Source organism: Eulemur rufifrons, chromosome 2, assembly GCF_041146395.1.
Source record: "Eulemur rufifrons isolate Redbay chromosome 2, OSU_ERuf_1, whole genome shotgun sequence".
NCBI classification, from domain to species: domain Eukaryota; kingdom Metazoa; phylum Chordata; class Mammalia; order Primates; family Lemuridae; genus Eulemur; species Eulemur rufifrons.
Window position 1 is genome coordinate 24,312,935 of NC_090984.1, and position 13,228 is coordinate 24,326,162.

Genomic DNA, 13,228 nt, shown 5'->3' on the forward strand with positions numbered 1-13,228 from the left:
GGCAATCTGTGTTGTTGGAAGTCAGGGTGATGGTTATTCTTGGGGGTGAGGGGGTGGGTAGGGAAACCAGCAGGAGCAGGAGGGGCTTCTGGGTGGCTGGTTCCCAGGTATGTGTCCATTCGTGAAATGCATTAAATTGTACACTTATGTTATGTGCACTTTTCTATATGTAAAGTATACTTCAATGACAGCTTAAGAAATATTTAGTTACTGAAATGCTACTCCCAGAGATTCTGATTTTACAGGTCTGAGACAGCTCAGGCATCATTTCTTTTTCTTTTTCTTTTTTTTTTTTTTTACCCAGCTGGCTACACATTAGAGTTAAGAGGAGGGTGTCTTTTCTCTATAAAGTAGGAGGTGAGCTGGTGCCGAGGGAGAGGTGAGGATGGGGTGGGGTACCTGGGTGGTTTGGAGCAGCTACTGGCGGGAGGAGCCCCAGGTCCAGGCTGCTGAACCCCAGTGTTTGAATTTCCACCCAGGGCAGATGTCCACGCAACTTCCTGTCCCTGGATGGCTATTTCTGTGGTTTCTGGGTTTGTGCCCTCAGGGGCTCACTGCTATGATGTGTTCTTTGTTTGGAAGAGAACAGTGGTGTTTTAGGTCTTTCCTTGGAGCTCACTGGGGCCTAGCGTCCTGCTGGCTGCACAAAAGGGTGGAGCTGTCCCTGGCCTGGCCTTGAGAAGAGCTGGCAGGACCCACAGAATAATATCTCAGATGTCCACAAAGCCAACTTGGGAGAGTGTGGTTGCTTTCCTGGGGGAGGAGATGCCCAAGGGGCAGACCCAGCAGGCTCAGGCCACTGGGTCTGGCTGAAGCACTGCCACCACCAGAGGCTTGGCTGAGCCTTGGAGGGAGGTTTGCCCTGTGGTTAGGAAGGGCTGGGTGTGGGGAAAGGGGCCGGGTAAACTGGGGGAGTGTTGCCTGCGATGGCCAGCCCAGGGCAGTGCAGCTCAGTGGACACTTCAGGGGAGCAGGAGGGGCCCAGCTCGTGCTTCCCTCAAATGCCCCATCCCATCCGGGCACTTTATCCTCTCCTACGTGCTTTCAGCCTGCCATCTGTGTTCCCCCTTTGATCAGTCAACCAGTATGGGCTGAGTGCCTGCTGGGGCAGGGCCAGGGCTCCTGCAGGGAAGGGCCCAGCTGGGGCTGACCCCCTCAGTCCTGTCCTTTCCCTCCTCCTTTCCTGCTGGGTGTCAGTCATTCTCTGTGCCCCTTCACTCTTACTGCCTGGCTTTTTTCTCTCCTCCTCCCTTTTGTGGTGTCATCATCTCTCTTTCTGTCTCTCCTTCCTTCCTTCCTTCATTTAGCAAACACCATATGCCGGCTGTGTGCTGGGGAGACAGAGATGTACAAGACACGCCCCTGCTGGAGTTCAGAGTCAATGGGGGGAGACAGAAGTGTAAACAGACAAGCACAGTCTGGCATGGTAAGTGCAGGGGCAGCACCGGGGAAGGCTTCACAGAGGGGGTGACATTTGAACAGGGGCTTGTAAGATGACCAGGAACTCCCCAGGTAGATGAGCATGGAAAGGATTCCAGGCAAGCTAGCAAGGCATGCAGGTATGAAAGGAAGCTAAGGCAGCTGGCTGTGCTGCAGGGGAGGGAGTGCTGGGGTGAGAGAGGGAAGAGAAGCAGGAAGGTTCGGGGGTGAGGAAGTATTGGGGGCTAAAGAGGGAAGGTGAGCAGGAGAGCAGCAGGATCAGCTCTGGGTGGCCCTGTTGGTAGTGTGCACACGGGAAAGGGCAGCCGTGCATGGGCAAGGCGGGGGCAGGTGTAGTCAAGGAGCTATTGCCAGCATCCAGGAAAAAGCCGATGGTGGCCTGGGCTCGCGTGGTGTAGCAGGAACAGAGAGAAAAATAGGTGGTTTCATGGGTTATCTTGGCGGGTGGAGGGCCTGGGGCTTGATTGGTTGTGGGGTGGGGAGAAGAATGAGTTGAAGACTCTGGCTTGGATAACTGTGCGGAGAATAGGGCCTTTCTCCGATATTGGGTGCTTAGAGGAAGCAGCTTGCGGGGGGGATGATGCTGAGTCACTTTGACGGCAGGGACTGAAGCTCAGGTGGGCAGGAAGTGTCAGGTTAGACAGAGATGTGGATTTGGGAGCATCTGCCTGGTGGGGTATTGTGAGCCTGTGGAAAGTAGCTAGACTGTTGCATCTCTGGGCTTCCCACTCACTACCTCTTCCTCTCCTAGCCTTTCTGTCTCCCCTCTCCTGGCACCTCCCTGTGCTGGCAGCCCTCAGGCTCCTGCCGTGCTAAGCTCAGGGAGTATTTCTTTGGACTTGGGCTTGAGAGAAGCAGACACCTGCTGTGCCCCCTCAGCGGGGGGGGGGGGGGGGGCAAAGGGCCTCATCTAGGGTGTTTTCCAATCCTTCCTACTCCCTTTAATGTCAAAAATACTGCCACTCCCCTGCTCCATCTCGCTCATGACAATAATTATATTTTTTGTGGCTTTCATTCAGAAAAATAGATATGGATTTCAGGACCTCTGACATTGACTCCACAGTCTGGGATGGGATGAGTAGGAGGGTGGTTCACGACCCACAGGGTATGAGCCACTGGCTAGAGGAGAAGTCTGCGGGTGGGAGTGGACAGAGGCCACCGGCAGGGTGGGGGAGCCAGGCTGATCCCCCTGCTGTTGAAGCCTCCCTCTTGGTCCTCTGGGTCAGGGCCCAGTTGGTCACGGGGTGTCCCCCTGCCTGACTGGTTTTGCTGGCGAACACTCAACAACCACTTTGCCCTGGACTTTTTCATGTGGCATCATTCCCATTTCTTTATTTTCGTTCATTTAAACAAACACTATAGGGAGAAGACAAGACTAATTAGGAGACAGTCTGAATTGAAGATGACTTTGAGAGCAGTGCAGGTTTACTCGTTTTGGCCACAGGCTGGACCTCTGGGCCAACAGCGGTATCAGAGGAGAGATTTTCTTTATGTAGATGCTGCAAGAAACGCGTGCAGCCTTCCTGTCCTCGCTCACAGCCTTCACGCTGTCGGCAGCACTTGTTCCTCAAGCACTCTGAGTGCCTGCTCCTTGGCGGCACCGGGCTCAGGGGGTTCAGTGATGGACGAGGCAGAGTCCCTGACCTCCTAGAGCCCCCGGAGATGGACAGTCACAGCACACCAACAGTGTGTGATGAGAGGGAGACTTCTGATTAGGGCGCTGTGGGTGCCTGAAGTACGGACTCCTCACCTAGGCTTGGGGAAAGCTTCTGTCCCTGAGAAAGTGATATTTGGACCTAAGGATGCATTTGGTTTAGAATCTATGCAAAGAGGCCGGGCGCGGTGGCTTACGCCTGTAATCCTAGCACTCTGGGAGGCCGAGGTGGCTGGATTGTTTGAGCTCAGGAGTTCGAGACCAGTCTGAACAAGAGTGAGACCCTGTCTCTACTAAAAATAGAAATTAGCTGGACAACTAAAAATATATATAGAAAAAATTAGCCAGGCATGGTGGCGCATGCCTGTAGTCCTACCTACCTGGGAGGCTGAGGCAGGAGGATCGCTTGAGCCCAGGAGTTTGAGGTTGCTGTGAGCTAGGCTGATGCCACGGCACTCTAGCCCGGGCACAGAGTGAGACTCTGTCTCAAAAAAAAAAAAAAAAAAAAAGAATCGATGCAAAGACATGATTATCCACGCAAGATTATATAATCCATGCAAGATTATAATCCCACCCAATTTATAAGGCTCAACTTCCTTGTCTCTAGGAACCTTGCAGTGATTATTTCGGTCCACAGGGATCTATGTGTCTCTGAGCTCCTGCAGCCCAGAGGACTTGAATCACACTCTCCAGTGCCTGAGGAACAGGCTCCTTGTCTCTGAAACTACAATTCAAGCTCCTTCTCATTGTTTCCCCACTTTATCTCTTGTCCATCCTTCAGGCTGGAGCGGATATTCTTTGGAGCTGAGTCTACATGCTTTTCCCTGGTGGCCTAGGGGATTCACAGGACTGCAAGGCTTGAGCTCTATAATGGCTCAACGATTTGGCCTGTATATGCTACTCCTTAGGGGACTATCCTATAGAAGGACTCAAACCAAGTGAGAAACAGATAGATGGAATCTACATAATAATTAAACACAAGTACAGCAAAGATACCACAGACAAAATTAAAAGACAAATGACAAATTCGGGGAAATATTTGCAAAAATCATAAACTAAGGATTAATATTCTCAATAAAGAAATTATACAAATGAAGAAAGATTCTGGCCAGGTGTGGTGGCTCATGCCTGTAATCCTAGCACTTTGGGATGCCAAAGGGGAAGACCCTGTGAAATGTGAAATTGATGGAACCAAACCAATCCAAAAATTAACTCTGAGAGCCAAAGGGTCAAATTACTAGCACAATCTGTCACTTCATAAGATTCAGTGAAAATGTATTGGTATGTTTGCCAAAACTCTCTATAAGGTTGAGAACCGAGGTCACCAGGCCATATGGCTATGGCTGGGCTGATTTTGTGGTTGAGATCACCTGGCTCTTCACTGTAACACTGGGCACAGCCTGTCCCTTGACAGGACTGTTTCCTAATTTGTACAATGGTATGCTGGGAGGGGGTCAGACTATTCTCTGAGGGTCCTGGCAGGATCTTGAGCTGACTTGATAACTCTGCTCTTGAAGAAGTGTGTGATTAGGCTGGGACTAGCACTTTGGGAGGCCGAGGCAGGAGGATTGCTTGAATCTGGGAGTTCGAGACCAGCCTGAGCAAGAGGGAGATCCCATTTCTACAAAAAATAGAAGAATTAGCTAGGTGTGGTGACACTCACCTGTAGTCCCAGCTACTTGGGAGGCTGAGGCAGGAGGATTGCTTGAACCCAGGAGTTGGAGGTTGCAGTGAGCTATCATGACACAACTGCACTCTAGTCCGGGCAACAGAGTGAGACCTTGTCTCAAAAAGAAACAAAAAAGAAGAGTGTGACTAAGCATTGCGATTTATAGTGTCCAGATCTCAGCTCCTTATTGGCTGAGGGACCACTGCACTTGACCTTGTTACCTCTTCCTGACCACTGCGCTGCCCTGGCTTGTCCCTGCTTCTTGGCTACCCTCTCATCCTTTTTTTTCCTTTTTCTTTTTCTTTTGAGACAGAGTCTTGCTCTGTTAGCCTGGCTAGAGTGCCATGGGATCAGCCTAGCTCATAGCAACCTCAAACTCCTGGGCTCAAGCGATCCTCCCGCCTCGGCCTCCCAGAATGCTAGGATTACAGGTGTGAGCCACCGCGCCCAGTAAACCCTCTCATCCTTGGTCAGTCCCTGAGCCCGGTCAGTTAGGGCTAGTTTGACTGCTCAGCCTTTATTGGTTCCAAGCCTGGAGGAGCAGGATCAGGGAAACTCTGTTCTTTGGAACTGTTTATTGGAGGCAGGAACTGAAGGCCGCTGGGGAGCCCCACCTGCCCAAGGAGGGACTATCTCCTCCCTTCTGGGCCCTCTCTCTGGGACATTTTGAGATGGTTTGGCTCTCAGGACTGAGCTCTCCTGACTCTGTCCAAGGCCACTTCCTGGTATGGGGCAGCCCCTCCCCTCCCTGCCGTGGTCACCTGTGGGCTGACTGGAGTCCACCTCCCACATCTTCAGCTGCATCAGCTGTTCGGCTTTGATAAAGCCTCCTGCGCTTGGTGTCCTTTCCCAGAACCTGACAGTTCACAGTAACGCTGCCGGGGTACCTCAGAAGTCTGCTTTGAGGTGGGAGCAAGTCTTAGAGTCACCCCTCCCTATGTGTCTCCTCAAGGGTGGAGCTGGCGACCTCCCTCCACCTGGCCTAACAGCTACCTGACGCTCCGGATAAGTGAGACAGATTGATTTTCCTTCCAGTCCAGGCACAAACTGAACTTCAGGCTTTCAGGAAAGACGCTGTGTGAGACTCCCCACCCCTCCCACCCCCGCCACGTCAGCCGGCCCAGAACCCCTCCCTCCCGAATGTGACATCTTCAGCCTGAATATCAGAGCCAGTCTTGGGTGGGGGACAGAGGCAGCTGCCCTGGGCATGGTGGGGCTGGTGGGGACAAATGTCCTTATAAAGCCCCCATTCCTGATATGGGCCTGTTTCTCCCTAGCAACTAGCAAATGCCTGGAAAGACAGCTTCTCTGAAGAGCCCTGTGTCCTGCACAGAGGACCCGGACAATGCTCAGGAGCCCTCGGACTACAGGTGAGGACCCCCTTCCCAGTTAGACATACATACAGATTGGGGGCTGGGAAGGCCTCAGGAGGTGACGTGTTAGAAAGGGGACCTTGAGGCTGAGTCAAAGGGGACCCTTTGCAGGTCTGTGAGGTGGGGTACCGGCTGCCTGGGGCCTCTTCCTCCTGCCCCTCAGGCCTGTCCCAGTGCACTGGGACCTAGCAGAGTCCAGGCTTCTCAGGTTACCAGCCTCCTCCCTGCTCACCTGTCCTTTGCCAGGGCAAAGGTTTGCATTTCAGCGCCACTCCCCCTTCCCCAGCTTGGTGGCCTCCCTCAGGTCGGGTGAGTCTGTGCTGAGCTCCTCACTGCAGAGGCCACAGGGAGGAAGCGGCAGGAGGGCAGTCCTGCTGGGAGCATGGCCAGTGGCCAGGCCCTAGAGCTGTGAGTCTGACAACTCCATCTCACCCCCTCCCCAAACTAGTCCCTATTCCTGTGCTGCCTGCTCCTCTGCTTACGCCTGGGCCAGAGACATGGAAGAGAGTCTTGGACACACAGGGGTGGGCAGCTCCTAAGCATCTCTGGGAGAGCGTGCATACCCCCAAGGGCATGTGCTCACCCGCATCTGGGAAGGAGGGCTCTCAGCGACCCCACCCTGCATCCAGGAGTGTCTTTCCTCAAGGATGAGCTATGTGCTTGCTGTTCTTATCGCTTGCTGTGGCCCCTAGAGAAGGGCCCTAGTCTCCAGTCTCTCCCAAGCTCTGGCTGAAAGCCAGGGCAGAATTGGCACTGAGGAAGCATGGGCAGGACTCAAGGGTTCCTTGTCCCTGGAATGGAATGTCTCCTTTGCAGTTTGCACTGGCCAGAAAGCTTGAAGGGCGAAGAGATAAAGAAGTGCAGCCGAGAAGGGGTAAGTGTGCGGAGGCTGACTTCTCACTGTTCACCAAGGAAGGGACCCTGGGCTGCCTGAATTCAGTGGCTCCCTGGCCACCAGGCCTGTCACCAGGAAACCAGGAGACCTGAGTGGGTGTCCCTTCCTGGGTGGGAGTGGTGTATCCCCTTCCCATCACAGGCTACCTGTCAGGACCCAGCATCGCCAGGAGACAAGCTATGCTTGGAACTCAGCCCTCCACAACCACTGGCTGTTTACTGCTTCATGCTAAGTTCCCAGGAGAGGGGGGGCTGTGGCATTGTTTCCTGTTGGCTGGAGCAGGGCCCTTTTGGTGGTCTGATCTCCCAGGGCTTCTCAGACCCAGCCCGTGTGTTTGCAGACACTACTGAATAAATACAACCAGCAATACCACAAGCTGTTTAAGGACATCCCTTTGGACGAGGTGGTTCTTAAAGGTGAGCTGTCGTCTCCCTGCAGGCTCAGGGGCCTTGGGCCAGGTCTACCCTGGAGCCTCCAAGGCACAATTTAGATATGGGAACCGGCTGACCTTTGGATGTAGTTAGTCCTTTTTTGTCCAAAAGTATGATAAGAACTGGGCTGGTTTGGAATATGAAGTTGGATTTATAAAAGTTTTCTTGAGGACATGTCAGGGCTTCCGAATTATTTCTGTTCTGCTCTTATCAGTGCCTGTTCTTCCCTGCTCAGGCCTCTCACTGAGCATGTGGGGGCTTCTGCACACTCAAGACAGGGCAGAGCAGAGGAGAGTGAGGCAAGGGTTCTGCCTGAGGTTGTGCGAATCCAGGCATGGAGACCAGGGCAGGAACCTGCCTGGCCCCTGCCGGGCATGGGTGGAGAAAGCTGCAGCATCTAGCAGTCTGGTAGGGTGGAGGGGCAGTCGGGAGAAGAACCCTTAGAGTGCTGGGGGGATGGATCGTTTGGGGCCTCAGATGGGGAAGGGAGAGTCCGAGGAAGACAGGCCTTGAGGCTGGACTCTGGGCCCCTGAGTGTGAAGACCCAGCCCTGAGCTCCCGGCTGACTTTGCTTATGGCACGTCTCCTCTTCTGTGACTTCCCAGTGTGCTCCTGTGCCCTCCAGAGGGACCTCCTTCTCCAGGGCCGGCTCTACATCTCCCCCAACTGGCTCTGCTTCCATGCCAGCCTCTTTGGCAAGGATGTCAAGGTAGTAATGAGTGGTAAGGGCTGCCATGGCCCAGCGAGGCCCAGCCCCAGCCCTGTGGGCAGGCCTCAAGTCATGCCTGTCCCTCTGCACACTGGGCCCTTGGTGAAGCCTCTCACTGGTTGGATAAGCAGCTTCGAGGCATCCCATCCGGTGTCCAGGGAAGTAGTACTGCCCCTTCTAAAACAGGGGTCCCAGTCTAGACCCCACATCTGGCCTGAGCTGGCCTGAATGGTTCACAGCCAAATTATTCTGCCTCTGGGTATCTCAGAAATGCCTTCAGAATCAGGGCAGGATATGCACTTAGGGGGAGCCACAACTGTGGCCAAGAAGTAGCTCAGGGAACGCCATTACTAGAGTGTGGGATTCTCCAAAGCAAGCGTCCTTGGCCCCAGGGATAACAAGGATCATACCTAGGAGAGCCCAGAGTGGCATGGACTGTCAAGGCTGGGGCAGAGGGGTGAGAGGAAGCTAGATGAGAAGGTGGATGGTTCAGATCCTTCCCCAGGTGGAGCCAGGTCTCTTCATGGTGTCCATGCTTGGCTCATAGCCAGCTATGGCTGGGGTCTTATGCAGGGAGCAAAGGGACTTGGGGGTGAGTCCTGAGAGAAGCATGCTTCTCCCTCCCAGGTGGTCATTCCGGTGGTGTCTGTACAAATGATCAAAAAACACAAGATGGCACGGCTCCTTCCCAATGGACTGGCCATCACCACCAACACCAGCCAGAAGGTCCGTGAGTCTCTGGGCCAGCACTCCCTTGTCAGTCTCCCCATCCCATCCCTGGGAGCCCCCAGCCTGACTCGAGCACTCTCCCAGATCTTTACTTTGCTCCACCTTGCAGCTCTCCAGTGGATATTTTAGGACATGTAATAAGCTGGAAGAGCGGTTCCTAGGCAAGGTCTTGTTGGCCTAAAATCCCTGTGGGCCTGTCCCCAATTCATGGAGGGGGGCTGCTGGCACAGTAAGGGGTCTCATCTCACTCCATCCTTTGTTTTCTTTCCATGTCCCAGTATGTCTTCGTGTCACTGCTCTCCCGGGACAGTGTGTATGACATGCTGAGGAGAGTCTGCACCCACCTCCAGGTATGGAGCTCAGGAGTGGGAGCTGGGCCAGGGAGGCTGCCCAGGCCTGGACTCAGGGCTTGGGACAGGGGTGCTGGGGGAGGGCGGCCTATCTCTCTAGCACAGGGAGCAGGGGCAGGGACAGGGGAGTGAAAGGCTTAGGCTCAATGTACCAGAGGCACTACTTGTGAGCATGTCTTTCTGAGGCCAGTGGGCCCTTGAATGTCCCTATGAACAGATGCTCCTTGACTTATGATGGGGATATGTCCTGATAAGTTGAAAATATCATCAGTCGAAGATGCATTTAATACGGTGTGCCTAACCTAGCTTAGCCTACCTTAAACATGCTCAGGATACACACATTAGTCTACAATTCGGCAAAATCATCTAACACAAAGCCTATTTTATTGTAAATTGTTGAATATCTCATGTAATTTATTGAATACTGTACTGAAAGTGAAAAACAATGGTTGTATGGGTATTCGAAATACAGTTTCTACTGAATGTGTATTGCTTTCGCACCATGGTAAAGTCGAAACATCTGAAGCTGAACCATTTTAGTCGGGGACCGTGTGTGGATCTGTATGCCCTCGCTGTGCTTCCTTAACGTACAGATAGATGGAAGCAGGTGGCTGTTGCCCACATGCCCTACAACTCTCTCTGGCCCATGCTGAGTGGAGGGGAGGGGCAGCAGCACGGGAGAGTCAGGTGCCTGCCATTTGCCCTCTGCTCCAGCATTAAACGGAGACCCCCTGCAAACTCTGGGAGTTGGGCTTCCCCGACACGACACGAAGTGGCTTATTTGGAGGTAGAGCTATCTTGGAGAGTGCTAAGGCTTCCCCACACCTGACTTTGCCTGTTCCAGATGGACAAGTGACCCATGTTCCCTTTCCTCCTCAGCCTTCCAGCAAAAAGAGTCTGAGTGTAAGAGAATTTCCGGAGGAAGCAGCGTGCAAGTCTCTGGTGAGAGCCAGGGCTGGGAGGAAAGGCTGCTGGCCTGAGAGTGCCCGTAACTCTGAGGCACCAGGGCATCCCAGGAGGGGCCCACAATGCAGAACTGGGGCACCAGGCTCAATGCTGTGCTGGGGCACCCCGAAACCTGTCATGTTCTACCATGCAGAGCCTCGGCAGATTTGCTGACTTCCCGAGAACAGAAGTCCAGCCCCCAGAACACTGGCCAGGTTGGGTCCCACGCCTGTGTGGACACAGGGCCAGTGATCCATCCTGTTTCCTTTGGCTGAGTCAGGAGGGCCTTCAAGAGGATAGAGATGTCTCTGGGAAAGAACTCCAAAGGCTATTACTGAAGCCAGATAGACTTATTTTGGATTGGCTGAGGTCTCAGCAGTTTCTTTTGGCAGGTGGGGCCCCCGGGTAGGCAGAGCTGAGTTTCTAGGGCAGGGATAGAGGTAGAAATAACCCCAGGTTGTTTGAAGTCTCCTTCAGTAACTATTAAGCATTTAGCCAAGCATGCAATATGCATAATACCACACAGGGAATAGAAGGTGATGTTCCCATTTTTGTTGATGGGGACTCTAAGTTCCCCCTGCCAAGGTCAGTGACTTGCTCAGGGTCAGGGCCTAGAACAGAAGGAGCCATAACTAATCTAAGACACATTGTGCCAAGCACTTGGTCATGCACCTGGGTTGGCTTACATCTAAGATCCCACCGTGGTTCTATACTAGCAGCCTTCAAAGACATTGTTTCCTGGGCAGATGGCTAGTCACAGCAAGAAAGCAGACAGGAGAGACATGTGGCTATGGCAACTGTCCCCCAGCCCCTCGTACCTGCTTCCATCCCTGGCTAGGCCTCCATGTGGGTAATGTCTGGAGAAAGCTCTGATAAACCTGGTGTGGGCCCCTTAGGGCAAGTGAGATCCCAAGGGCCAAGGTGAGACGGCTTCTCCTGTCTTTTCTGCAGGAAGTCTTCATCCCCGAGATGAAGTGGAGAAAAGTGTGCCCTGCCTCCAGGTCCTTGTCCCTCCCAGACAACATCCCTTGTATCCCTCAGGCATCCATGGACTCCACAGACAGTATCTTCCCCTCCAGAAAGCCTCCAAGGTCTGGTGAGTTCAGGGGCTTGACCACGGCAACTGTTCGCAAAGGCCAGACTTTCTCTTTTCCTAGTGGAAAGGGCTCACAGCCAGCAGGGCTTCTGAGAGCTGATTCTTTCCTTCTCCAAATCCACATGGAAAAGTCAAGAGCCTGAGCATCTTCAGAAAATGGGGGGAAGTATGCATGCCCCAAGCTGGGTGTTCTCCCGTTGCAGGGGATGCTGTCTGTGAGGACGACGAGCTGGAAGAGGAGCCCAAGAGTGACAGGGAGCCGAAGCTCTGGGACTACCGGCTCTTCAAGGTCTTCTTTGTGCTGTAGGTGACTTTGGGGGCGGGGGCAGACCCACCTGGTGTCTAGGTGTTTGGAACAGGGGCTTTGGAGTGTGGGGAGATCACTATCCAGAGCCAGGGGAAAGTTCTGAGTCAAATTTCAAGCTCTTGGGTAGTGTCTGAAGGCCACGTGGCGTGCCCTTCTGTAGCAAGAGAAAGGATCTCCATTTTTGTTCATTACACCCTGTAATTTAGGGTTAAGACTGTGCAGTGGGGAGGGGCAGGATATGGAACAGCTGAGAGAAGGAAAAGTTGCTGCACAGGATTGGAGAGGAGGAGGCTGGCAAAATTGGAGAGGGCCATCAGCTGAAGGAAAATACTGACTAGGGAAAAGCCTCCCCACTGCCTACCACTAGAGCAGTTTCTGGAACCCCTGACTTGTCTGTACCTCTGTCTAAGAACCGGTGGAGTGCCGAGCATGGTAGGAAGTTCCATGAAGAGCCAGCCCCCAGCTTTCCCATGGCTTATCCCTTTAGCCTCCTCTGGCTGTGCTGGCTGGGTTTTGACCGTCAACCTCAGTGCCTGCTGTGGAAATGGGCCTACCACCTTAGGGCTCAGACAAAGGTCCCAGAACTCCTGCTGGGCTGCAGGGCCACCTGGGTGGGGATGTCTCAGGACCCTCATGTGGCCTCTGGGAAGAAAGATGCCCAGGCCTGAACACAGCTGAATGACAAAGGGCTCTTTAAGTCTTCCAATTGCAAGAGTAGCTTAAGGTCCCACTATTTCTGGTGAGCCTCCAAAAATGCCCCTTTTCTGGAAAAAATATTCAACTCTTTCTTGCCCCTCTTTCTCCAGGATCTGCTTCTTGGTCATGTCCTCATCCTATCTGGCGTTCCGCATCTCTCAGCTAGAACAGCAGTTATGCTCCTTGAATTGGGATGGCTCGGTCCCTGGGCACAGGTGAGGCCTTTTTTCTTCCTAATGCCTGTGGGATTGAGGGTTGAGGACAGGGGCCAAAAACCTAGGGCCAGGCTGTCTGGCTGACTTGTTTTAAGCTAGCTGGTTTGATGGTCCTAGCAAGGTTGGGCAGTGGGTGCAGGGTACACAGATCCCACTCTGGCCCACTCTCAGTGTGTGTGTATGTGGTGGGGGGCAGGAAGAAAGGTGTCACCGGCTCTTCTGCCCATGTCTTCTGTCTTCTGGGCTCTTTCCCTGATCTGGGCATCTTTCCTGTGTGCAGGTAACAGCCACTTGGCCTTTGTTCCCACTCCTTCTCCAAGAAGATTCTCTGGGTGCTAAGTCTCCACCAACGATCTCCTGGGTTTATGCTGCTGCTGTGCTGAGATTGAGTACGAAGGAAAATATTCCAGATCCCTCTCCCTTCCCCCAACTCTTCTCCCTCCCTCAATGAGTGATCTGAAGTACTGTTTACAGAGTAACTGGCTCCTACAATTTTTGGACTCAAACAAAAAGCCAGAGTTTTTGGAACCAGCTGAGGAATTCTGTACACTAAGCTTCAGCAACCACTTAAATGAGAAAAAAATTTAACCTGCTCCTTGGAAACAGTTCTGGCACACAGGCAGAACACTGGAGGCCACCTCAAGGGACAAAGCCATGCTTTGATACCTGGAACGTGGCTCTCTGTCACATGGCTCACTCCAGTGGTGGGGTCAGAGGCC

General features: G+C 53.2%; 1 protein-coding gene across 1 annotated transcript; it reads left to right on the top strand.

Moving 5' to 3' along the window:
- The first annotated feature begins 6,050 nt into the window (after nucleotides 1–6,050).
- Nucleotides 6,051–12,513, top strand: GRAMD2A (GRAM domain containing 2A). Its single transcript, XM_069491884.1, is given in 11 exon segments — nucleotides 6,051–6,133; nucleotides 6,953–7,010; nucleotides 7,372–7,447; nucleotides 8,068–8,171; nucleotides 8,799–8,897; nucleotides 9,179–9,250; nucleotides 10,130–10,192; nucleotides 11,147–11,289; nucleotides 11,416–11,471; nucleotides 11,474–11,594; nucleotides 12,405–12,513. Coding segments are annotated over 11 exon segments (984 nt in total).
- The last annotated feature ends 715 nt before the right edge of the window (nucleotides 12,514–13,228 follow it).